The 27,797-nt window shown below is 38.3% G+C and overlaps 1 protein-coding gene across 2 annotated transcripts; it reads right to left on the reverse strand.

Annotated features, from left to right (window-relative positions):
- Nucleotides 1–1,707: 1,707 nt before the first annotated feature.
- Nucleotides 1,708–27,522, reverse strand: LOC136843285 (loricrin-like). 2 transcript variants are annotated; one of them, XM_067111470.1, is made up of 6 exons: nt 27,390–27,522; nt 22,597–23,443; nt 15,815–15,930; nt 15,219–15,338; nt 12,368–12,428; nt 1,708–3,407 (listed from the first exon to the last, which is right to left on the reverse strand). In XM_067111470.1, exons 2-6 carry the CDS (start codon nt 23,371–23,373, stop codon nt 3,279–3,281), a joined length of 1,203 nt encoding a protein of 400 aa, XP_066967571.1. In that variant the 5' UTR covers nt 23,374–23,443; nt 27,390–27,522; the 3' UTR covers nt 1,708–3,278. The 2 variants fall into 2 exon arrangements, with proteins under 2 accessions (XP_066967571.1, XP_066967572.1); XM_067111471.1 differs by lacking the exon at nt 27,390–27,522 and adding an exon at nt 27,107–27,301.
- Between the last annotated feature and the right edge of the window lie 275 nt (nt 27,523–27,797).

Below are 27,797 nucleotides of genomic sequence, written 5' to 3' on the forward strand. Positions count from 1 at the left end.
ACAGTGCACCGAGCAAGGTGCACTGACGGCACTACCCCACTATGGGGCAGATTTCACAGTTTAGGATGATAGAAATATTTCCTCAAGGGACCTATATCCAAGACCTGTTTGAAATTAGGACAACATAAAATGAGGTATAGATTGCTACGGCTCATCCTTCACCTACAGGTGGTGTATCATGAATGACTATTTCAAATGGGTGTGTCCTACTTTTACACGCAATGCTATCATTACTGTGCTTCTCCTTTTGTTTTGATGATTCCTACCATCTTACTCTGGATTTAATCCGGCCGTTTATTACTATCGGTTATCATTCCATAAGTCTGCTATTCAACTCTTTACATGAATTTCTGTGATTCTTTGTTATAATAACTGTTACAATTACTGTATGTCTACATATTACATAAGAATTTATTTCCCTAAACACCTGTGTAAGAAGGTATCCAGCAGTTCAACATTATATCCACATCATATAACTTATTTCAAAGCTTATTTAATATTCTGAGCACGAGGTTTTTGTTTTATACTGAAGCCTTAATTAATGACACTGTCAGGTACCGTTTCATTTGAAGCAGCGAGTCTAAAATGCAAATATGTCAAGCAAACAATGTATTTGAAGCTGCACAAAACTGAGCAGCATCAACCAATACTGTTTAAAGTTTTCAGTCCCAGGGGCAATATGCTATTCATATTAACCTCTGATGCTAGTAACAAAATAGCAGGCAGATCAAAGCTCTTTCCAGTGAACCCAATTTAATAATATCAATTGGTCTTCATATGCATTGAATATTCACTTTTAAGTTTATTCTTGCGCTGTTTTAATTCTTTTTCTACATAAAGATTCTCTATGTTCAAGTTTAGCTAGAAGTGAAACATTAAAGCAAAAAAATTTCAACTTAGCGAGCAAGTAACAAGTTTTCTCTTACACCGAATTTACTTACGCAGTTTGGTTTTCTCTATCTGTAAAAAACCTTATTCAGAGAATTGGAACTCTACTCATAAAAGCATGCATTTGTTTTCATAAACAAATAAAAAATTAAGTGTCTTTACTCTCACTTTTCGCCTTTCCTGAATGTGTGGTGAATATCTGCTGTGACAGTGTGGGTTGGTAATGGTGAGCTTGACAAAGGATTAGAGCCGGCACCTGGTACTTGGTCCTGGTCAAGAGATGTTCATCACAAATTGTCTATCTGAAGTTGGATGTTTGTTAAATTAACCGTTTAAACTTGTGTTTCTCTGCTCATCTACTTTGCTTTTCCTAAGACTATTATTTACTTTGGAATCTTATATTTCCTTATTTTTAATTCTATTACTTAACAGTAGAAAAAACCACTCTCGTACTATGGTGAAATTTGGCATAAACCTAAAATTTTTGCAATTTACATTTAATTATTGGGATATTGGCTGTCCTTTGTACAGTTAGTGTATGGAAAATATTGTGCTTCTCTGAGTAATACTTTGCTTGCTTAAGAATTAAAGCACATATTGCACAGGGTCAAGAGAATTTGGTCCAAATTGCTCCAACCCTAACCAGATCTGAAAGACAAATATCGAAATGCTGTACAGACAATGATGCAGACTAATGCTCATGTCAACAGAAATATTAGCCTGTTGGTAATATAATGGAATTCGATATATTAATGTCTGGTCTGATGACCTGGCATTAGAAAGTAACATACTGGGGGTTTTTTCAAGGTTTCAAACTAGTTTTGTGTTGGTGCACTTTAATGTTTGTTATTAAGGTTTGATTTCATACATCAAAAACTGCTAATCTAGATTCTATTAACGTCAAAATCAATTTAAATTATGTGGTCTTAAACATGACAGGTGTTCTTCATTAGATAATAGAAAAATGTAAAATATGACACCTTTCCATCTCCAAACTTGGCAGATTTTAATTAACACTATGCTTCCAGATCAGACATTTAACTTTCAACCAAAGACCACTATAACATGCTGAAACATCACTCCTAATAGACCATCTTTTCATTGCATAATGTACAAAGATACAAAAATTTCACCTAAACTGTCATGATTAGGTGTAACAAGTACAGTAAGGCCAAGGGTGACAAAAACTTACTTGGACACCTTTACTGTACTGCACAGCTTTTTAAAAATAGGCATTACAGCGAGTCATTCAAGCTATGGGACCTATTTTCTAACAAGGAATTTGAACCATGTCTTACTCAAGTGGATTATGTGGAAGAGATGATGGTTCAGGTTCCATGTCAAGTTCTGTAGCTGAATGATGCACTGTGGTAACATGCTATCCATGCTCTTAGTAAATGTACCACCAATTTTTCACTGGCTGGCCACAACCGATGTGTCAAATTCTGTTTTCTTCTACACACTTGTTTTACAAACTGGCCTCCTATTTCTTCCATTTCTCAAACATTGCAGAAATTTTTGCTGCTTTTTCTACTACTGCTGTTTATTAGGATTTGGTTGTACTCTTCTAAATTGAGAGTACTATTAATTTTGACATTAGTCATGCAAACTTCACTATTAATTGACATTTCAAATCTTCCAGTCAACAGTAGTTCAAGAAAACAACAAATGCATTTAAATTCATATGAAATAAATGCATAAGAAATTGCTTCCATTAAGATAATTTTTCACTCATTCCTCTATGACTATAAGAGGTTAGCAAACTAGTTTGTGAATTCATCATCATATAATGCACTAAGATATATATATATACACTGGAGTTACAATTTCGTCTTTCTCTTTTCCAAGTCTCTTGTGAAGAGATGTAGAACTTGTATTACAAGGAAGCATGGGCTTCTACTGAACATAATACAGCGGTAGTACATAACTGTAATGTTATAAAACAGGTCTTAATGGTATGAATATATCATTCATTACTTAATATAGTTGATCTAGATTTAATACTGTAAGACAAACTTGGCACTTTTCAAACAAAGATTTTATGATAAACATTTCTGTTACCAAGCTGTCTATAATGTTTATATCAATAATGAAGGCTTACCAAAAGTAATAGCTTAAATAACTACCCTAATTCAACAGCTCAAAATATTCTTAAAAAGGGGCCAGAAATTTGCAACACAAAAAAGGAGGTTTAAGAATAAAAGGCCTATTTTAAAAAGTTACAGAATGTAATTGAACAAAGTGTGGATCCCACAATCTAATAAAGAACACTGAGAGACATTCATTACAAATTGGTGCATAATATTCTGGCCACAATTTAAACACGGATTGCATCTAAGACCAGATCTGTCTAGTCCTGACACTTATAAGTTTATTTTGATGTGCATGACTCAAACATCGTCATCACCGTCATCATCATCATTTTCATTACATTCTTGAGGCTCTTCATTTTCTTCCTCAAGATCTCCCATGGCATTTTCCTCCATTTCCTCTGTATCACCTCCATTTTCATCTGAGTCCTGCAATAATGAAACCAACTTACAAGACCGTTAAACAACACTTCAGTATTGCTAAAATTATCACCTCAAACCAATACAAATTCCTATATTACGAAAAACATTCCAACTAAAAAAGTTCTATGCTTTCAATTTATATTAGGCTAAATCTATTGCAAACGTCTCATAACAAGTTTGGTTAAATGTTGTAACATACAAACTCTTCAATGCATATGGCTGAAAGTTCCAATAAAGGGTTTGAAATTCTCTATTGTCTCACAATGCATGAAAAAGATGTGCGGCTATGAAATACGTAGTGAGTCCTCAGTATTGAAATTAAATTTCATGTACATGTTGCATAATTGCTGTAATAGTTGTGTTCTCTACTTATAATGATCAAAGATAAACATAAACAAGACGCATTTGTGAAACAATCCCCCCAACACTGGTAAATTTCTACTGGACTCTGAACTCACCACACATCAGCTTTTTAGTGCTACGTAGGACAAATTTTAAATCAATTTGTATTATTCATAACTAACAACCCTTCAGTCTTAACGTAAGGATAAATTCTCTGGCGCTAGCTGAAGTCTGGTTAAAAACAACACAAGGAATTGGTGGCAACAGGCATCAGCCAATAGGGGAGTACTAGGAAGCTATGCGACCTCCTTTACTGCCGCTACGCATCATCAAATCAGTTTCCTTCTAGCCCAGGAAAAAATGAGGGGTGGCTTGAGGTGGGCAGTATACGTTAAAACCGAAGGTTTGTTAGTTATGAAGAACAAAAACTGATTTAAAATTTGTTATTTGTTCATATACAGAACAAACCTTGGTCTTAATGTAAGGATGACTTACTCTTGGAGGGAGGATAAGAAAGTCTTAGAACCGATTTAAGGTTAGGATCACCTGGGTTAACTTCCTGACCATACGAAGGACATAGAAGGGAGTCAAAAGCCTCTGATCTGTTGAGCAAAGGTTGCTGAACAGCCAGACATCTGGGCTACTTGATTATGAAATACATACCTACATTGTGTCTTGATGATGGTAAAGATCTGTCGGAGACAACAAAACTCCGTTAGCTACCAATTTTGTTTGTTGCCATTTCCCCTCTCCCCTTGTAAGAGAGAGGAAGGGGCCTTGCTTCTATAAAGAATTTGTATTGTGTAGGAAAAAACATATAAAACTTTATAAAAGGGAAGCTTGCTCACCTGCACCTAACCAGTTCCAGCATATGATGGTATTATTATCTCTACTGCCTGCTGGTAGATAAGAAAAAGGAGAGAGGAAGAAGACCACTAATCTCATTCACTCTCATTTCCATATCTAACATCATAGGTAAGATACTAAACTGTCCTGCCAGGGGCACTGGATGAGCTACACAACTTGTTGAGCAACCACCACCAGACCCAAAGTAAAAGTGTCCATGGACCTGTGGGCAACGTTCCACAGATAGAAGGATGTGAAGGTAGTTAGGTGAAGCAGGTACCTGCCTTCAAAATCCTGTGAACCGACAAGTTCTTGAAAGCAATGGTAGGGCCTAGACCCAAAACATCATGTGCTCTTGTACTGGTATCTGAATGTGAAGCAAAGGTGTAAGCTTGCCTAATCACTTCAAGTAACCAAAAGGAGATAGTATTCTTGGGCACTTCTTTCTTGTTCCGGACTGTGCTAACAAAAAAGTCTTCGGTTATCAGGTCTGAGATGCTGCGTCCTTTTTAGATAGCTACGCAGTGCCCTGATGGGGCATAACAGCAATTTGTCTGGGTCATCACCAACAAAATCCTGGAGAGAGGGGATTGAGACAGACTCAAATCTGTCATCATGAATAGAGGGATTTTGAGTCTTAGCTACGAATTCCAGGGCAAATTCAAAGCCTATGGAACTCCAATCCCTCATGTTTAACAGTAAAAGTCCATGTAATTCACAAACCCTCTCTGAAGCAGCCAAGGCCAGTAACAAAACTATCTTGAGGGTTAAATTCCTGTCTGTTGAGCCTTGCAAGGGTTCATAAGGTCACCATGGTCAAGTCCCTATTTGGAGGTACCAACCATAGTAGACTGCCCATTTTCCTTGATACACAGCTGCAGACGATCTTCTGAGGTAACCTGACATCTCCGTTGCTGCTCTACAAGAAAAGCCTTTTGCTCGCAAGATACTTGATAGTCTCCAGTCGTGAAGAGATAGGGACCTTACCGATCAGCAAAACCTCTCTGTGTGGTTGGCAAAAAAGGTTGTGCCATGGCAAAATCTCTCTCAGAGCTTCAGTCAACCAGGTTAGAAGATCGGGAAACCATTCTGCATGTGTACAAAGGGAGCCACTAAGGTCATCCTGAGGTTCTGGGAGATCATCACTCTGTTGATCACTTGATGGACTAGGCAAAAGGGGTGAAAAGGCGTATGCTTCCAGGTTGTCCCAGGGATGTTGAAGGGCATCCTCTGCCATGGCTCAGGGGTCTGGAAAGACCAACAAAAAACCTCTAGTTTTCTGTTACCCTGTTGCAAAAAGGTCTACCGTAGGCCTTTCCCACAGATGGAATAGCCTTTCCGCTACCTACTGATGAAGTGACCATTCCTTCCCCAGTACCTGACCCCAACGGCTCAGCTCGTTTGCCAAAACGTTCCTCTTGCCTAGCATGTATCTGGCTGAGAGATCTACTGAATGGGAGACTGCCCACTGGTGTAATTGTCTAGTCAATTCATGAAGTTGGCGGCACACTAGCCACTCGTTTGTTGACTATATAAGCTACTGCTGTAGCGTTGTTGGACGTGAGGTCCACAGAATGCCTTGTCGCCCTTTCTTGAAATTCCTGAAATGCTAGGAAGGCTGCCTTCAGCTCCAGGACGTTGACAAGAAGCTGTTTCTCCTGGAGACCCCACAGTCCTGATGTTAAGAGATCTTCCAAGTGTGCTCCCCAATCTTCATACGAAGAATCCGAGAACACTAGGATTTCGGGAGGTGGAGAGTGAAGGGATACTCATATGGTCAGGTTCTTGCCATCTAGCCCCCTTGCTAAGTCTTGCCTTATCTCTTTCGAAAGAGGAACCAGAAGCATGGGGGTATCCCTCGAAGGGGACCAAAATTCCTTCAGCCTCCATTGAAGAGAGCAAAGGTGCAGACAACCGTGAGGAACCCCTTTTCTAAGGATGACTAGTACCCTAGGATGACTTGTCACTGATGAGCTGGATGCTTCTGTTTGGACAAGAAGGACTGCACTATGCTCCTATGCTTGTCCACTCTTTGATCTAATGGAAACACCTTTGCAGCTGTCATGTCTACGATCATGCCCAGGTAAAGAATCCCCTGACTGGGTGAAAGATTCAACTTCTCCAGATTTATCACAATGCCTAAGCTGCGACAAGATTGGAGTAGACAATCCCTGTCTTGGATTAGCTTTACCCAAGAACTTGCGAGGACTAGCCAGTCGTCGAAGTGTCTGAAGATATGTATCCCATGAGAATGAGCACCAATTCAGACTTGGGTGAACACTCTTGCAAACACCTGTAGGGCTGTTGACAGGCCGAAGCAAAGAACCCTGAATTGGTAGACTATCTCCCTAAGGTTGAAGTGCTCTCTAAGGTTGAAGTGAAGAAACCTCCTGGGTGATTGGTGAATTGGAATCTTGAAGTATGCATCCTTCAGGTCTACTGTCAGCATGAAATTGTCCTTCCAGATGGCTGTAAGAACAGTGTTGGGTTTCCATCTTGAATCGCTTCTTCCTGAGGAAAGGGTCAAGAGTCAACAGGTCTATTACCAGTCTCCAATCGCCCATTGTTTTTGGAACCAGAAAGATGCGACTGTAGAAACCTGGAAAAGGTTCTTGAACTACCTCCACAGCCCCTTTACCATCATTTTCTTCACTTCCTCTTGGAGAGCTAGAAGCTTTGGTGACCCTGGGGCGTACGTTGATTGGTGAAGGGGAAGAGTAAACTCGAAGGGTAGTAGATATCCCACCAATAAACTTCTACTACCCAGGTCTCTGCTCCATAATGCTGCCAAGCTGCCCACTCTTTCGTCTACTTCCTCTAGCTCTGCCTCTGCCTCCTCTTCTGGGCCTGGAAGGGCAGGGCTGAAAGGGTTGACGACCTCTGCGTGGTACTGCCGCACTTTGAGGTCTCTTAGGTGACGCGTAAGAACTAGAGTGAGGTCTTGGTTTGGAAGTACCAACACGAAAAAGGCCAGATGATTTTGTAACAGCTTGATGTACATGATGATCATTATTGTCTGCTCTATGCCTGTCAAGCTGATCCTTGGGGAAGAGAGATGCAGAGGTGAAGATATCCCCATTCCGTAAAGCTAGAAAAGCTAGAATGGAATCCGTACTGATGAATTTCAAAACCTGGGAAAGAGCGGCAGCTCTTCTTTTTAGTAGTAAATCAGCCCACACATTAGCTGTTAAGTAAGCCATGGAAGAAATAGTCTTATCACCAGATTTTAACAACCTAAAGAAGGCAGCACTCTCTTCAGTGTTGCCCACTGAAGTGGAAGAGATCTGAGACATTGTTGTTGCCCATAAATTAAGCCATGAAGTGGCCCGGAAAGCTGACTTAACAGTTGATTCCAAGGCAAACGCCTCTTGATGAGTGAAGGACGGACCGTCTACTTTAATTCGGTCTAAGGTAATGCCTGCGCCTAAATGAACCAGGTCTGGATTAACTTGTTTAGGCTGTAAAGAAACCTTGGAGGTTGCATTAAAGTGTCTAAATGAAACACATCTGGATTAACTAGTTCAGGCTGTAAAGAAACCTTGGAGGTTGCATGAAAGCGTCTGTGTCAAGGTAATGTCGAAGGAAGTAGCTTAAAGGATCTACTGGAATAGAGTGAATTATCTATCCCAGAGACGAGGGAATTCACTTAACGACCTCGGTATAAGCAGTCATAAATTCCTTATGATCTGTATCTTCAACCTCTGGGCCAAGGTCTGTCGGCAGAGTCAGGGGGAGACAGAACATCATTATTTACCAGTGGAGTACTGTATAGGCTTGTTTAGGTTCCACGAACTTCTTGAGGCCCTATAGATCTACAGAACGAGGAGTAGCCTTGTCTTGAATTTGATCACTCCCGCGAGAACGAGAGCGAGAACTATGATGAGTATATAAATGTCTTGATAGGTTGTGCGGCCGTGTAGGGCTGTTGTCTCTAGTAAAACAGCCACGGCTGTGAGATCAGGAACGCGGATTACGGTCACGGCAGTTTGTTGGGCTGTTGTTCCTTGAGGCATGGTCATGGCTGTTGGGTGGGCTGTCATTCCTTGAGGAATGGTCATGGCCATGTGCTGAGCTGCGGTTCCATGTAGAATGGTTATGGCTGAGAGATTGAGAGCATGGACAATCATGGTCGTGCGTTGGACCGTTGTAACGTGAAGGACAGCCAGGGTTGTGTGATTGAAAGCACCGCTCTCTATCCCTAGATCGTAAACTTGAAGGAGAGTTGCTTCACAATGGACTTCTTAACTGGAGCATTAACATCCTTCCCACGGACTCGTTGGACAATCAATTCATGTTCTGCGTACCGAATAGGTTAAGGATCTGGTTCTAAGGCAAGAGAGGCACAGATGTGTGCTACTCTGACAGTATGGCCATGCGAAGAAGAAGGAACAGGAACAACACGGATGTGCTTGGACAGCTGAGTATCAGGTGAAGGAGAAGAGCAATAGTCCTGTGAAACTTCTTCCTAGGAGAGACAATGAAATCCTTCTTCCTACAATGTCTCACAGGGATGGGCGAAATGGATGACCAAGAAGCAGGAGAAGAAAAGAAGAGGACAAGGAAGGCCATCTGCAATGTCTCTTCTTGGATATTGGAAGCTCAACATGGTCGTCCTTCTTGAGAAACACACTTTCAACTCTGTCAAAAAGAGCCTGGACGAGAAATGGAGGGAGCAGACATAGGAGACTTGAGGGAGGACAATGACAGACCCTGCCTGGAAGGAGACGGCACGGAGATAGGTGTTGGGAGAGTCGTTGACACTTGGGGTGACATCATGGAGACTGTAGCACTGGGAACAGCCCCGGGCAGAGTCGTCGTCAGTTGAGATGACGTCACCAAAACAGTAGAGCTGGAAACTGTCATGCTGTAAGTCTCTGGGATACGAGACGACATGCAGTGAGACAAAAGGCCAGAAAGAGTTGGTACCCCGATAGGCCTTGCAATGTCCAACACTTGTGAGAAGAAGCAAGTGGGATGTGGGTCTGCAGACAAAGAAGAAAAGTAACGGGAACAAGGTTTGCTACTATCTCCAGGACATTGTTTCTGACGCCTGGGAGGCTTAACTGAAACACGGGCTTGCATTTTGGGAAATGCAAGTAAAACAGGCTCAAAATCGCACAAAATACACACAACAAATAAAGAAAGAAAAATCAGTACGCCATAGGCATAAGTGGGCAGGAAGTACAAAACAACCGGCTTCTTGCAAAAGATGGGCACCGAACTGTCTTGCTACGAAGATGGTTAGAGAGAAAATGATTTGATGACGCATAGTGGGGGTAAAGCAGGTCGCGTAGCTTCCTCTTACTCCACTTTTGGCTGATGCCTGTTGCCACCAATTCCTTGTGTTATTTTTAACCATACTCCAGTTTGTGCCAGAGAATTTATCCTTACGTTAAGACCAAAGTTTGTTCCATATATGAACATATGAAGTACCTTATATACAGTTTACTCGACATAAAGCAAGTATTATATACATAAAGACAGCAATAAACAGCAAACCTGGGGCCATAACACTTCAAAACAGAGACAGCAATAAACAACAAACCTGGGGTCATAAAACTCCAACACAAGTAAATAAGTTCCAAATTAAAAAAAAATGAGTTTTGATGAGTTTTTCTTATTTGCTCATGTAACTACAGTAGTAGTATCTGCTAAGAGCACACCTCTAATATAACCTCTCAGGAGGGAATAAAGTAATTGCCAGGAGGATAACAAAAATACACAGCAACCATTAAAGCATTTAAACAGCTGAAATTCTCATCTCTCATTATGAATGAGATATTTTCCACAACTAAAATTCATAACCTAAAAATGATTCCTACTAAAGGCTGTCATGAATGTAACCTACAGAATATGTCAGAAGGATGCTCTAGATGCTAGAACCAGTGCTAGCATAATGCCAGATGAATCTATAGCTACTGTGTCAACTAGGTCATTAAACTGAGGTATATCTAAATGAAAATCTCATTTAAACAAGCCTTTTCCAAGCTTTGCTTATAAAAATACTGAACAAAACTTCTCCATAGAAAATAAAAGCTCAAAACCCATGGGGGCAAGGAACATAATACTCATTAGAAAGTGCAGAGGAACATTACAAGAATCATTCTTTAATGCAAAGCAGAAATTGCCTACAGCAAAATATTTACAGCTGTATTTCACACAAATAAATGGAAGAAATACATCACCAGAATGCCACATCAGATAAAATAAAATGAATTATGAATGGAGAAGCCATCATTTGTGGCCAATGGAAGGAAAAGATTGAAGATTTGTGAGGAGAAAGAAAAGTGAAAAAATAGTCTTTTGCAAATAAAAATGTGTAAGGATAGCCAAATAAAAATTATGTTTGCAGAGGCATGAAAATCAAAGGTTAGTTTGGATAGCACACAAAATTTCAAGAACTTTGAGCATGACAACAAGCAATTACAAATTCCTCTGGTCTTATACTGGGATCTTGAAACGATTTTGCAAATTCACTAATGAGAGCTTCACTGCATGCCCAAAGTTCTTATCACAAGAACAAACGTTCCATATTTTCTGTGGAAACAATCATACTCCACGACAAATTATTTTAACAATCAATGTCTTTGAAATTGAAGATAAAAAAGAAACAGACTCAGTCATGCAATTACAAGACTGGGTTAACAACCCGGCATTGCTAATTTGAGTGACTGCAATATATTGTAACTCTGAATTTTCCCCTTCAGAGGTTCTACAATATTATTAGGCACACTAAGATCAATAATAACTGAAGTTTCATTAGAGAAAGAACAAATATTGAGGCTAATCATAATTTCCACCCAGCTTACTTATTGTAAGGAAACCTATACACCCCTCCACAGAAACTGAACCCGGCAACAAATAAACTTCAGAACAGAAAAAAACCATAACCAACTGAACAAGTGACAGAACTCATCAGACCATAAAACACAGAGGGAAACATCTGGAAAAACTCCACAAAGAGGTGAATAGGTAAAGTAACTGTTCACTACAACCAACAGTCTTGCTCTTCAGTAAGTTTTCAACTTCCAATCATTCAACAACTGAGCATTAACTATGGCTCATACAAAAAAGAATGTGTAACATAACACTGTCAATCTACAAAATAAATATACAACTTTCAGAGCATAAAAATATTTTACTACCATATTAGGAAATTCTAAAACTTTGAAAGTCTTTCAAAGTGGGCATGATTAAAACTTTATTTTAAAGTCAGTAGACAGCTGCCTAATGCTTTGTGCTAAGTACTCCATCTATGAGTGTAGGTTGGTATTCCCGCTGGAACTAATTACGCATTTATATAATGTACATGATTGTTTAAAGAAATTATGCAATGGTTAGATATAATTGTTCAGATGTAATCCTTCTATAACGTGGAATTTTCAGTTACAACCAGGGACACCTCTGGTCCATAAGTTGTTGGAATAGTGAAAGTTTACCTGTATTTGGTATTATAATATAACCTCAAACTAAATTATAATGTATTCTAAAGTGAATGGTTAAATTAAAAATTTAAAAAATTGCAGAATAACTAAGGAACTGCATAAAAACAAAACTGGCATAATTTTCACTATGGGTGGAAAAATGCCTGCGATTTACCAAAAACACACATACAGGATACTGTATTATGACCAAGAAGTCTGGCTTTGGTAAAAAATTCCAAGTTTTTTTAATAGGAATAAAAAAAATGCAAAGGCAACCAAGATGAAAATTGTTAACTCAATGACTGGAATTTACAACCAAAAAGAGTCTTGTAAAACACAATAGACATTACTTACCCTTTTCTTTTTGGAAGAAGGGCTTTCATCATCGCTATTTAGTGACCGCTTTTCCGCTTTCCTGAAATTGAATTTTCTTATTAATGACATAACTTTGAACCATGAGTACCACATGGCCTATGGAAGATTTCATAACCATACAATGCATAAAACAACTGTACAATATAAATAAAATTATGAACTTTATTACTTCAGGAATAAATGCCTTCCAATTTGTTGAAAATTGAATTTAAAGGTTACTTCAAGCTTTGCCACCATAAGAGGAAATTACCTACTAACAGGAGCTCTAATTACTGATCCAATTATTAAGTTGTTTACAAAGACCACAGCTTACTAAGGTATCCTTAATGTGGTTATACCTTACTATACAATTAACGATGTACACAAGTTATTAACCCTTTAACGCCGAAGCCCTATTTACAAAAATGTCTCCCGTATGCCGCGACGTTCAGTGAGTTAGCGCTGCGGAAAAAAGTTTTTTCAAAAATCACAGCACGCTTAGTTTTTAAGATTAAAAGTTCATTTTTGGCTAATTTTTTTTGTCATTGCCTGAAGTTTAGTATGCAACCATCAGAAACGAAAAAAAATATCATTATCATATATAAATATTAGAATATATGACATCGAAAAAAAAAAAAAAACTCGCATATAATTGTACACAAATCGCGCTGTAAGCAAAACGGTTAAAGCTAATGACTTACTTTTTTTTTTAGTTGTATTGTACACTAAATTGCGATGATTTTGGTATATAACAAATTTTAAAACGATCAAAGCAACACAGAGAAAATATTATCACAAAATGATGCATAAATTCGTAACACGCGGACGTAAAAATTTTTTTTTTTTTTAAATTCACCATAAATCGAAATATTGTGCTAGAGACTTCCTGTTTGTTGAAAAATGAAGCTAATTGATTGAATATTACTAGACTGTAAGTGTTTTAGCTTACAATTGCAGTTTTCGACCATTTCGGTCGCGTTAAAGTTGACCGAAAGTCGAATTTTTTCTATTTATCGTGATTTATATGAAAATATTTCAAAACTGATAAAAGCTACAACCATGAGTTATTTTTTGTTGTATTATAAATGAAATTGCGCACATTTTCATATATAAAACTTTATGTAACGACTAATATAAAACGGTGCAAATATTATGACAACGAGGCGAAAGAATTTCTGAGATGTTCGGCCGAGTTACCACGCAGACGTAAGGAAAATGTTTTTTAAAAAATTCACCATAAATCGAAATATTGTGCTAGAGACTTCCAATTTATTGCAAAATGAAGGTAAACGATTGAATATTACTAGAATGTAAGCGTTTTAGCTTACAATTGCGTTTTTTACCATTTCGGTCGAGTTAAAGTTGACTGAAGGTTGAAATTTTGGCAGTTATCGTGATTTATGTGAAAATATTTCAAAACTGATAAAAGCTACAACCATGAGCTAATTTCTGTTGTATTCTACATGAAATTGCACACATTTTCATATATAAAAGTTTATGTAACGACTAATGTAAAACGATGCAAACATTACGACAACATGACGAAAGAATTTCTGAGATGTTCGGCCGAGTTACGTACAGCAGACGCAAGGAAAAAATTTTTTTTTTTTTTTCAGAAATTCACCATAAATCGAAATATTGTGCTAGAGACTTCCAGTTTGTTGCAAAATGAAAGTACATGATTGAATATTACTAGAATGTAAGAGTTTTAGCTTATAATTGCGTTTTTTTACCATTTCAGTCGAGTTAAAGTTGACCGAAGCTTTAAAATTTGGCAGTTATCGTGATTTATATGAAAATATTTCAAAACTGATAAAAGCTACAACCATGAGTTATTTTCTGTTGTATTCTACATGAAATTGTGCACATTACCATATATAAAACTTTATGTAACGACTAATATAAAACAGTGCAAACATTACGACAACATGATGAAAGAATTTCTGGCGCGGATGTAAGGAAAAAGTTTTTTTCAAAAATTCACCATAAATCGAAATATTGTGCTAGAGACTTCCAATTGGTTGCAAAATGAAGGTAAATGATTGAATATTACTAGAATGTAAGAGTTTTAGCTTACAATTGCGTTTTTTTACCATTTCGGTCGAGTCAAAGTTGACCGAAGGTTGAAATTTTGGCAGTTATCGTGATTTATATGAAAATATTTCAAAACTGATAAAAGCTATAACCATGGGTTATTTTCTGTTGTATTGTACATGAAATTGCACACATTTTCATATATAAAACTTTATGTAACGGCTAATATAGAACAGTGCAAAAATTACGACAAAATGACGAAAGAATTTCTGAAGTTTTCAGCCGAGTTACAGCGGGCGTAAGAAAAAAAAGTTTTTTTCAAAATTCACCATAAATCGAAATATTGTGCTAGAGACTTCCAATTTGTTGCAAAATGAAGGTACATGATTGAATATTACTAGAATGTAAGAGTTTTAGCTTACGATTGCGTTTTTCGACCATTTCGGTCGAGTCAAAGTTGACCGAAGGTTGAAATTTTTTGAAGTCGACGTTTGCTACGTCCACTCGGCATTCAACAGACAATTTTAGTCGACGTTTGCTACGTCCAACAGGCATTTAAGGGTTAATATCAATAGTTTTATTTAAAAAAAAAAAAAAAAAAAAAAAAAAAGACATTAAATGAATAGCCTTTTATTAGTCAATCTTTCAAATAAGAAAACTGCCCTTAAAATTCCTTGCTTATTTACATGCTAACATCAAGACCAAAAAATTATTTATTACTCAAAACATCAAAAAAAACCATCAAATCTCAGAAAAAATTAGACTCTACACCATAAATATGATTTACTGTTAAAACCAACAAAAGGAATTTACTTACTTAAGGTATTCTCTAAAAGCATTATTGACGGCAGCTTTATTATCTGTGAATTCCACTTCAGCTGCTGTAGATTCCATCTCCAGAGCCTTTTCCTCACTATCAAACTTCAAGTGGCATTTTCTGAAAGAAAGTATTAAATATATTAAAATACTATTAAATGTGAGAGAAAGTAGTTATGGAACAAACAATATCATTAGGAACACCTTCCAAATGTCAACTGCCAAGTTTCAGTACTGTACATATTAAAAAAAAGTGTCTTTATGCAATTACTAAAGCAGTTAATACAAAACAAGACCGAATCAGTACTGTTAAGCCATTTCATCCTGTTTAATATTTATGATAAAATCTAGGGAGACATAAGTTAGTGAAAAGATCTTTTGAATAGCGAAAGGGTTTAAAACCTAAAGGGTATACAAGGTAAAGTAATCATCTCTGAAATTAGCTGAAATTATGAAACTTCTTAAAATCCAATGACTAGTCTTAAATGACCAGTTGTCTTTCAATGCAATAACAGAAAAGAAATAACAGTTTCAGATCATCCAAAATTGTGAAGTAAAAGAATTATACAGCTAAATAAAACAAAAGCCAAGTCTTACAGTCCAAAACTTATATCTTCTGCAGTTGTAGCAAACTCCATAATTTCTTTGGCAACATCTTGGTTGATAGTCTCTCCAAAGGATACGAACAGAGCACAAGGATCCCTTTCTGGTGTCTGTAAATAGAATGACTGCAGTGAGACCCCCAAACAAGAAAAATAATAATAATAATAATAATAAAAAGGAGCTGAGCTAAATTTTTAAATGAAAACTGTCTGATAAGTGTGCCACATTTGGCAAAACTGTACCAAACAAATTCCCTATTACTTATTCACGATCACACAAAATTTTCTTCAATGCTTAAATACAGCTCTGAGGGTGTTTTAATTCTGGAAGACTAACACTAGCTAATAAAGTATAGCAACTGTTAAAGGAGTAACCTGTATTACAGGGGAAACATTACTATAATTACTGTACCCTCACAATTTGGTTTAACACCAGCGTACCTCCTACTTTGTATGATATTACAGTTTTCTAATGACAGCCATCTCATTAAGCTTTTGAGTAAGAGGCCAAGGCTCTAGATAAAGGGGGTTTAAAGGTCATGCTCTTCACAAAAGAATTTTGTTCTGTTATCCCCTTATTTTGATCTTATGAAGGTCAATAGAAAACTGGAACTTCAGCCTGCTGGCCACTTCACATTATGCTTACAGACATTACAGCATTTTGAGGCCATTTGTCTTTCTTTTTTTTTTTTTACTGAAAAACAGGCAGTGGCAATCAGTTTGTAGCAGATGAAATAATTATCTGCATGCAACAAATGAGAGGGCTGAATAAATTTTACTTATATGAAGTTTAAACTGTTTGATGTTGAATCTACCAGTTTTCATAGGTGATATACATATTTGAACTCTACTTTTAACTTTGAGTATTAAAACTGCTGCACTTTTAAACTGCTTCAACCTCAGCAGATGGATGGAGATACTGAGAAAGCAAGTCTTTTCCTCAATGATGTCTGGCTTTCAGCAGCAGTGCTTCCTGCATTTTGCTTTTCATCCATTCCCTTTGACCTCAGACCAATTTGCTGTCCAACTTCCTAAATTTTTTACTGCTCATATGTTCACCTCTTACCTAAGAAATTCTGTAGGATAGCCTAAATAAAAATTTTTGAAATTACTGTACCTTGAATCTAGACACATTCACTACAACCAATGATAACACAGGTGAAAACTTATTTAATAAATATCACTGTATATCTAAGAAAGTTCAATCCACTGTACAGTGAGGGAGTTTATTATAAGCTAGAGGAGATCAGTAATTTAAAGGTCACAAATCTGAAATATCATATACGACCAGGCCATGAACATAGTAAAAATATAGTACCCAAAGCTGCAACTCTACTACAACAAGATCAAAAGCAGATATTTCTATTGGTCAAAAATCCATTAAAATCAATAAATGGCAAAATACAAGGAACAACGAACATGATAACAAACTAAAATGAATCAAGCCCAATGTTTGTAGAGGGAAGTCATCATTTCAGAAAGACACACACAAAAAAATTTTGACTTTGTCTTAGAAATGGTCACTCGTGTTTGACCCAAGGGTATTTGATGTATAGCCTGCAGGATCCAATCACTATACTGTACTGCAGACTGTAGGGGGATACAATTAACACACCTTTTTGTGTGAATGTCTGATAATCAACAACAAATGTAGTTTTGGAAACAATTTTACCAGATTTTCTATAATTTACTATTTACCCAATTATTAAATTTGTAGGATGTAATGTAATAGAATAAAATCTAACTTTATCACTTATTGATAAATCCTTCTGGATAGCCTGTAAAAACTAAATAAATCAGCTGAGTGGTCTGGTTAATACTCTTGCTGTTACTTATTGAAGCTCAACGAATGCTTCAGACAACCCATGGAAATACAGAAATGGTCCGATTCAACCACTACTTGGTGGTTAAGCACAGACCTGTCAATATGTAAGGTACTTTGTTTTCGGGAAACTATTGATTTCTTTGTTACTTTTGATGAGTCCTCTGCAGTGCCAGGTATAACTTTAGTGTAAGCTCATCCTGATGCAGGAATGGAATCCCACTCAGTGAATTTATAACTGTACCCATGTTCCTGGAAGAATATGGTCACATAACAGAAAAATCACAAATTGAAAATAATTTTCATTTTTTCTAAATATACAAACCTTTGGTCTTTTAAAAGGATGTACCTTCCACAAAAGCAGGTCCAGTCATTTAGCTAGGTAACAAGACAGTTAATTTGTGACAGGTGAATGTGGGGAAGGGGGAACTACCAACTCACCTGGTATACAGTATCCACTCTTTCTTTAGCAATAGGGATAAATTTGATAGTTTTAAATGGAGAATTACTTATTATGTGGGAGGTACTGTCCAAGGAACAAGACGGGTGGTGTTCCTCCACCTGAACATAGCAGCTTTCCAACAACCAGACTGATGTATGTGATGCCACACATGAGTAGGGCTTGTTTGCAAACTTACTCAAGGAAAATGTGAACTTTTGTTTCCTATGTGGGACAGAAAGACAAGCTGGGAAGGTAGCATTTTACTGAGAAAGCCCGATAATATTTTCTACCACCAGGGTCTCTTGTTAAAACAGGGAAAGAGGGAGTAACATCTACCTAATAAATTTAAGCCCATGCTTGGAAGCTGTATTGTGCATCCCACCTGCATCTGACCTAGCCATGACAATACAATCCCTGGATGTTGGGTGGAAGATGATAAAGGAAAAGAACACCAGTCACCTTTCCTTCAACAACTTTTCAACATTGTAAGCCTGGAGAAAGATGTTATTCTGGCCTAGTAGAGCTTCGCCAGCTGCATGTTAAACAGCCATTCCAAGTCCTGAGGAGAAAGTATCCAAGGGTTTGAATTTGACTTTCTTCTGGCAGAACAAGGTAAAGATGCTTTGGTGATGCCAGACAATGGCCTTAAGTACCTGTGACAGAGAAGTTCCTGGAATGCCGAGGATGCAGCATTGCCCCTAATTTCATGAGCCCTTGCCAAGGGTACAGAATCGTCAACCCTGCCAGACTACTTGCCCACCCACTTGATGACCTCCAAAAGACAAAATGAGACAGTATTTTTGAATACTGCCTTCTTGCTCCTGCTTGTACTACTGAAGTCACTGGAAGTCAAGCATTAAATATTTAATCCTATGCAGGTAGTACCACAAAACTCGCACTGGACATGAGAATCTTGTCGTGATCATCACCTAAAAGTGAGGAGGACCGCCCAGCTCACCTACTCTTTTGGTGATGCTAAAGCTAGCAAGAAGGCTCTCTTGGGTGTGCCTCTATATCCAATGATGTCTGCAGGGGGTTCACACATTATCCTAGGTGAGGCTACAAAGAACAAGATTTACATCCAACTCTGTTTACCTGAGTTTACAAGTTGGGACACTGTTCAAGACCACCAGTACATGGAAACCTTAGCCAAGCCACAAAGATCCAGGACTCTACATCAGAAGACCTGGGAAAAGTGAGAAATTGTCTCAGTGGAAGTATATGGCGAACTCACGATGTTTTGAAGAGTTGCTCTGACCAGGCATACCCCACAGAAGATGGCCCACTTTGCCTAGTAGACATTGCTGTGGACTTCCTAACGGTATTTGACATGGCCTGTGCAACCCTGTGTGGAAAATCCTTAGTGCAAGCAACTCCATGGGTTTATCGTACCTCAACAGATATCAAATGAAGCAATATGGGTTACAGGGTTGGCTCTTGTGGTACCTCAACAAGGCCCAGCATATCAGGATACAACTTGACTTCTCGCCAACGAGGGGCCACTAAGTCCTCAAAAGTCTGGCAGTAAGCAGCACTTGGTTGATCATTTGTTGGGTCAGGCTGAAAGACGAAATGTGTACATACCGAGTTTGATTTGATTAATGAAAGCTTGGTTTGATGCCCTGGCATTGGAACCATATCAACACTGTCTCAAGGATGTTGGAAGGTGGCTTCAAACAGGAAAGGGATCCAGCTCTATAAACTGACAAATTTAGCAAGAGACTCAGGTTGTTGTTTTAAATCAACATGCTGTTGCCATTTGGATCATCATCCAGTATTCTGAATAACATGAATGTCATAACTCTACAAATATGGGAAATGCTTTAATGAACGGTACCTGTTTTCATGTCAACTTAAGATAGGGCAGTTTTGGGACAGCTAAGCTGCTCAAGCCATGAAAAAGCTGAGTAGTATACTTTTAACCCTTTAAGTACTTGAGGTGGAAGGTCAAAGTCTGTCTGTGCCAGAATATTCACCCTTTACTGACTGAGCAAATATGTATAACAATAACTTTCTTTGACTGCTCCATGTAACTTTGTGCTTCATGCTACTTTAATGAATTGGGTGTCATTTTAAAGCTAAAGAGTTGAGAACCTTTTCATGGGCTTGTGTCAAAAAACAAGTATCGATGAGTAAAAGTTAGCCGTAATAAAAAAAGACTTCAGGAGGAGCTCTATATAGGATACTGGAGTCCTGGTCGCTTTCCTGAGGTCATTCAACTCACATATGCCTAATGACCTCAGGAAACTGCTCCTCCAACTTGGCCTTGATTCTACAGGTTCCAAAAATAATGAAAAACCCAACAAAACCACAATGCCTCATAGGGACGCCTTGGAGTTGACAGTACCGAAGTGGTAGATGTGGAGATGAATGGGCAGACACCATTCCAGCATATATATATATACTGCATATATATATATATATAAAAAAAAAGTGAGAAGGGAATGGGGAAGAGTAGACAATAAATGGCAATGTGGAAGTGGAACTGGAATATAAAATTCAGGCCAAAGGCCAAGCACTGGGACCTATGAAATTATTTAGTGTTGAAAGGGGAACTGAGAATAATGAACGTTTTCAAGATGGAACAGGAGGAAAACCTTGCATTTACTATGAAACAATTATTAGCAGCAGGTGGAAAGTAGGATCGAAGAAAGTCAATATGAACAGAGCTACAGTAAAAGGAATGAAAGGGGTTGCAGCTAGGGGCTGAAGGGATGCTGCAAACAAACCCAAGTGCACTGATGGCACTACTCCCCTACGAGGTTAACAGCAGTGCATTACCATTCAGACACACCAGTGGTAGGCTACCTCTTTGATTTCACCCTCAACCCATATCTCTTCCATTGTGCAGACAACGAGATACTCCGTACAGTTTACTGAAAGCATGTATCCCTGACCTCTGGAAGAACATAGGAATGAATGAATCAAGAAATTTAAACTTCACAACCAAACACTGGGGTACTTTTCAACCATTCAATGCTTATGACAGTGAAACAAGGAAGTTGGAGTCACTGACAACAAGATAACCAATCCTCACAATAAACAAGATAAGTAAAAGGACCCAAAGGTGAAAATTGGGTAAAGTACTGCCAAAACTGCAATAAGTAACGAAAGGCTAAAGAATATGATGGAAGAAAAGATGTGGGAATGGTGGTAACGTAAATGGCTAGAAACTGGGTGCAGCTAATGGCTGATAAGTAAAAGTATACCTTAGTTTAACCAGACCACTGAGCTGATTAACAGCTCTCCTAGGGCTGGCCCGAAGGATTAGATATTATTTTTACGTGGCTAAGAACCAACTGGTTACCTAGCAACGGGACCTAAAGCTTATTGTGGAATCCGAACCACATTATGACGAGAAATGAATTTCTATCACCAGAAATAAATTCTTCTAATTCTTCACTGGCTGCTCGGAGAGTAGTAACGCTGGGCCAACAGCGTGCCAGCTGAAAGCTCTACCACCCCTCCAATGAAGAACTGCTAATGGCTGATGGGATGCTGCAAACATCCTCTCGTGATGCCTTCCAGTCAACAGATACAGAGGACTCTACCCTAACATACATCCACTCACTCACTGAGTATCAAAACTGAACATTCCTTAAAATAGGAGAATCAAAAGATACCATCATTCATACTAGAGTCAAAAACAAAAACAAACAAGAAAAATCATCATTTATTCAAATATGAGACTCTCGGGGAAGTTTTAACCACGATGACCATACCACAAGATGTCTGATCAGCAAGCCAGTTAAAATAAAGAACGAAATGGTTTAACACACAGTACTTCCTGTTCCCTTATTCACGTGCCACTAGTTCTACTAGTTCAATACCTTGTTATCATTTTAGCCCTAAGTACAGTACATACATCTTATAAGATGAAGGTTTGTATTCTAGTAAGAACAAATGAAGTACCTGGGACCACAAGCAAGACTTTTCACTTCTGTACATCAAATCTGCATACATTTTTCACTCGAAGTGCCAGTACTTCACACTGCTCATCACTAAATCTTCCTTTTATTCAGAGTTGTGGTATATCCTCCTAGCAGTGTTAATGGTGAGGAAGGTCATAAATGTACGATGACGTACAGAGATAAACCATACTTACCCGTTTCTCAATTCATTTGTTATGTTTTCATAAGTAATGTTCTTCTCTTGTCCCTCATACAGACATAACATCCTGCATAAATATGCTTAGTATGTATCTTTTCGGTTTGTTCCATATGTTTATACTTTTAGCATAGCAATAACAGTGTTATGTAAATATCAGGGCAGGTCACATGTATAAACAATTCAATGTAATTAGTAATGCCATTTATTGTATAAAAACCTGAGACAATTAATGTTTCACCTCTCAATGGGGTAACAAGTGCTTTACTACCATGTAAAGCCTTGAATAATTAGCAATAATTAGCTTAGCTTATGAGAGAGAGAGAGAGAGAGAGAGAGAGAGAGAGAGAGAGAGAGAGAGAGAGAGAGAGAGAGAGAGAGAGACTCATTTAAAATGAAATCTTACCTTTCTTGGAGGCTTGCTTGATGGAAGTTTGCGTTTGGTCTTGTAATCTGACCGTGGTCCACCTCTTATGAGTCCTCTGCCCCTCCTCATCCCACCCCTTATTCTTCTGACAGATGTCACACCCCTAAAACCTCTGGAAGATGGGTAACCTGAAGAGTATCCGCGTCCTCCTCTAACAGAACCTCTACCTCTTGAAAAATCATTTGTGTATTTTTGTATGCCACCCCTTCCTCCTCTGTATCCCCCTCCCCTGCTCTGCATTGAACTTCCTCTACCTCCTAGATAACCACCACGTCCCATATCATATCCTCCATCATAACTACCTCTGCCACCTTTGTAACCACCACGACCACCACCTCCTATATATCCATCACGACTTGAAAAACTGCTACGGCCACTATCATAACTCCCTCTTCCCCTACTTCGGCCTCTTGACATCCCTCGGCTGCTATCATATCCACTGTTACTTGAGTAACCTCCCATTCCCCCATTATAGTCATATCCCCCACCACCTCCATAACTTCCTCCACCACCTCCATATCCTCTCCCTCGCCTCATTCCTCCCCTACTTCTACTGGAACTGTAATCATCCACTGATCCTCCATATCCACCTCCCCTTGATCCACCTTTGTATCCTCCCCTGAAGCTGCTTGAGCTTTCATAACCACCCCCACCCCTACTTCCCCTGTATGAAGTCCGAACACCACTGCTTCTGGAGCGTCTTGAGCTTCTTCCACCTCTGTAACCACCTCTTGATGACCCATCTGACCAGTCCATCTTGGATGTATGACAGGCCTAATCTAACACCTTGAAAACTTGCAGAATCACTTTTATTAAGATGACAACCCTGAAAAAACAAATTTTGATAAATATATTTTGCAGTTTGACTGTATATGCATATTTTCAAATAACTTACATACTAACCAATAGCTATTAATTTTGAAATAGGATTCTAATTGAATGGAAAAAAAAAAACATTTCTTTTTTAAATCATATAAAGGGGAGCTGAGATATGCCAATATGTTGTATGCCTGTGCATCAACTGGCTAAAACCTTCAATTTCACCATAACCTCACTTTGAAAACCATCACAAACTACAGACCACACCATGAAAAGCAAGTGAATTTACATTTACTTAAACATCTAAGTACAGTATATATTTAAACAACTGAAACTATTACTCTATTACAAAGAAAATTCAGTTACAGAATGTGTTACTTTTACCCTACATTTACCTTTACATTGGTGGTGCGACTCACAATGGAGAGCATGTGTATTTTTAGATGATACTTCAACAGCCAACACAAAATTTTAAAAATTTGCTTATTATTTAACCAGGGATCCACAATTTCAGTTTTGTCATATAAGACTCAGCCCCTCTTGAAAAATGTGGTTGGTAATGTCTCATTCAAATGACCCAAATTACCTTGTGATATATCTATAATTATCTTCGTTGCACGTAACATGCTCCATGAAATGATGTAATGAAAATTCTCTAATTTCACATTGCATACCCAAGATGAATGATACAATTTCTGACCTACTACACTCAAAAATTCATATCACAAACCAGACCAAGTGAACAAGAGCTAATTCAGTAAAAGGAAGTTCTTTACAACTGGGGTTTGTTGAAATGACGGATGCTGGGTGTTCAGACGCATCAACCGAGACATGAGAATTTCTTCCAGTTGTTCCAAGTCACTGGTACTGCATGACAATATTGAACCCAGAATACATGACAGTACATAGCTGATAGCTGTGAGTTGTGTAATAGCTTTGAAAGTCCAGATGATATATGGGTACACACTACCTACATGAAAGCACAATGGTGCAATCACAAATGAAGCTTGCTACAGGTCACCTTGAGACAAAGTAACCAGAAAATGTTGTAAGACAATTACTTTTCTGTGTAGTGGTAGGGATCAATGTAAACTTTGAGCAGTCTTGGATTTAATCAAGTGAGTGTGCCTGCTCAGTAGTAGCTCAAGGCATTCATTAGCAGAGATTCCATGCAATAGCTTGCCCTATCCTCCCATTAGCTCACCGGTTGAAATCAACTGCATCAATCCAAAAATATCAGAATGAAAAGAAGGCCAAGAGCCTATACTATGCTATTCGTGTTAAATAAGTGGGTCAATTACAAAGGTTTGGGGCTGGCAACTCCCTTCTGGTTGAAAATGTTAGGAAGCTTGAAGCACTACGGTTTGAATGGGTTGGGAATGCGTGGTTAGCATGATTTCATGACTGAGGAAGAAATTCTGTTCAAGTTTGGAGTCTGCTAGCACAATGATGAGTCAATGCATTCTAGCTTGCAGAACGGGGTTTTTTAAAATCTAATCAACGTAGATCATGCCCCAGGCCATATTGACCTTTTTAGCTATAAAGAGTTCAATTTTTGATATATGCATGTGATAGGGGCATACACCTATTCATTTTGAATTTTTTGTTATGGTGAGCAGTTCTGCAACCTGAAAAGTTCAATGAATGAGTTATCTCCTGTGAACTATCTAACCACATCAAAACCCTATTTCAGGATATCCTTTTCTATTATATACTGTAATAATACTGATAATGAACTGTTCAAGTTTTTATCCCAAAACAGCATGCTAGGCAACTTTGGAGGTAGTTACAATACACATAGTGTAGCATGTATTCCTTGAACATAGTGGTTTTTTGAGCCAGAAAGAATATGAATACCCTACAGCAACTGAATAAAGTTAAGACAAGTTTTTTTTGCCTTGTGTTAGTAGGTATGTTAGGGGAGGAATGTGCAGACAGAATGTTGTACCAAGAAGAAACAACATAAAAATCATATATCGTCACATTTCATTTAAAACACTGATTTAGAAATACCACAGTCAAAGAAAGTGTGTATTTCAGAGGGGCAACAAAGCATGCTTACACAGAACAGCTGAAGCCAGCAAATTCAGCATATTACTGTTTCTGAATTAGTGCAAAAATGGCTGATTTAGTAGTGGCAGCATAAAAGTGGGATATTTTTCTTTATTTCTGTGGGATAATGAAGCTAGCCTACATCATCTGGCTAAAACCAGGGCTTTTCACTACTATACATTTTTATTATATTTTTTGTTTTGGGCACCATAGTAAATACATGGCTTCTCAAATTATTTTACTGCTTGCCAAAATTTTTCAAAGTCCCCATTCAGTGTGAACCTGGTCAGACAACAACGATTGTCGCTGTGAGGCCCTGAATGCCTGACTGACCAACCAAGGTAATTTTAAACCCTGCTGAAGTACGTGCAATCGACCTAGGTCATACCCATACATATTATGTTGTTTAAATCCAAGCAATCAGAACTATGACTCATATGACTGCATAGGCTATACCCCAAGCTTCCATTCAAATTCAGGCATCCTTACACTTTCTGGATCTGGGCACAATGCTCTAAGTTGAGATTTTAGGTAATAAATGGTTTGTTTAGGATGCATGCCAGCTGAAAAGTGTTTTTTATATGATTTTAAACATTCTGTAAGATGTACCAAATGCCAGGTCACTTGCTCAAAAAGAAACTTACACCAAATGACCTACAAAAATCAGAAAGCCTACCGTCAAGTGTGTAAAATACTTGGATAGTCATAAATTTTCCAAAACACAAGTTTCTAAAGTATGGTTGGACCTGTACTGCAAAGCTGCGGTGGTATTTTGCTTGAAAGGATACTTAATACCCAAACACATACATAGCCAAGGCTATTTACACTGCCATCATGTGTGCAGCACATTGGGACAGGACCCAAGGTCCATAAGTTGTCTGTTCTATTTTTGATGTAATTTAAAACTTGCAACACAAAGAAACCTAGGGTAGTTTGCAGAATGATGGGAGCAGGCTCTAACAGCACATCTGAGGAATTGCTTAGTCTATGTTTCTGATGTTTAACCTACTGCTATTTGGGAAGGTTGGCAAAGCCCCAACAGCCAAAGTCAGGGGACAGCGTCCTTAGGCTAGTCACATTAAGACAGTAAAGTCTGGTGAGATCATTACACAGCAATCTAGAAAAAGGTTTAGTTTGTTTTCAGGTATGTGTTTTCATTCTCAACTACCCACAAAAACTACATTAGGTTAGGCTATAGGCGATATACAGATTTCTGGGTGAATATCATAACATACAATTTTCTGGATAGCATATTAGAGGGAAATGACTATTGGTTTTTTTCTACACAACAATTGGCGACAGATGTCTACAATCGTAACACAGCCTAGCCTATCCACTGGGCAAACGACAGGCCTAGGGCTACACTTGGCCTGGCTAATGTACCGTAGGTTAGAACGGTTAGGCGACTCTTGCTTACAAAAAAAAAAACAGTTTTCGTCGCAGGGACTGTTTCAATCATTCAAAAACTATACACCATAAAGAGGGAACACTCATTCCTGGATTAGGCGGTGTAAAGTGACTTGACTCTACGCAGCTACAGACAGCTTCCCTCTCTCAATGGCTCACGTAGCCTAGGAGGCATCGCACGAGTTGCCATGCGATAACAAAGCACACTAACCTTGTTCCGGTAATTTAGCACACACAAGCACTGACACTTATTACGTCCGCAAAAAGAAATAAAAACGGCCCCGCGACACAACCAACTTGCGGGATATTAACAATGCAAACAAACCCTGTGACACTCCCAGGGTCTATGACCACGATCACGCCGGTCTAGCCAACCACCTCCATTTAATCCTTCAATAGTCGTCAAAATACACATAAGACGTGATGAATTGTTTCTCCATCATACCAGGCATCTACTCCAACCATCCACACTAAACAGTATCAAATGCATTTACCTTCAGTAATAGAATCAAAATTATAGTTTTGACCAACAAATTCTAACACATTATTATGAAGACAAACATGGTATACAACCTATGACAAGGTGTCTACGCAATTCCTGTAATGGTTCTTATCAGATTCTCGTGCGTAGGACGACAATTTAACTGGTGCATTTTCGACAAACAATGTCTAGCTCATGAAAAGCTGTTCAGAAAAAATATTAAGCTGGTCATACTCAAATACGCTAATACCTGCAAATTTCTCTGTTTATTTGCATCCATGCGCTTGCGATAGGCGACGGGACTCCCCATTTCGAAAGAAAGGTCTTATGTCCAATATATCGTGCCTACATCGTTAATTACTTCTCTTTTTGAAATAATTTTGTGGAGAATGTGATATTCTCCAGGAAATGCTGTATCTGC

This window comes from Macrobrachium rosenbergii, chromosome 11 (assembly GCF_040412425.1).
Source record: "Macrobrachium rosenbergii isolate ZJJX-2024 chromosome 11, ASM4041242v1, whole genome shotgun sequence".
Classification (NCBI taxonomy): domain Eukaryota; kingdom Metazoa; phylum Arthropoda; class Malacostraca; order Decapoda; family Palaemonidae; genus Macrobrachium; species Macrobrachium rosenbergii.

What these genes read in the sequence shown, in the direction of transcription:
- LOC136843285 (XM_067111470.1), bottom strand. Translation starts at nt 23,373, where the DNA reads ATGGACTGGTCAGATGGGTCATCAAGAGGTGGTTACAGAGGTGGAAGA. An exon ending in GAAGATATAAGTTTTGGACT is followed by an intron (nt 15,339 to 15,814) that starts GTAAGACTTGGC and finishes ACTTTCTTTCAG; the next exon opens with AAAATGCCACTTGAAGTTTG. An exon ending in GCTTTTAGAGAATACCTTAA is followed by an intron (nt 12,429 to 15,218) that starts GTAAGTAAATTC and finishes ATTCAATTTCAG; the next exon opens with GAAAGCGGAAAAGCGGTCAC.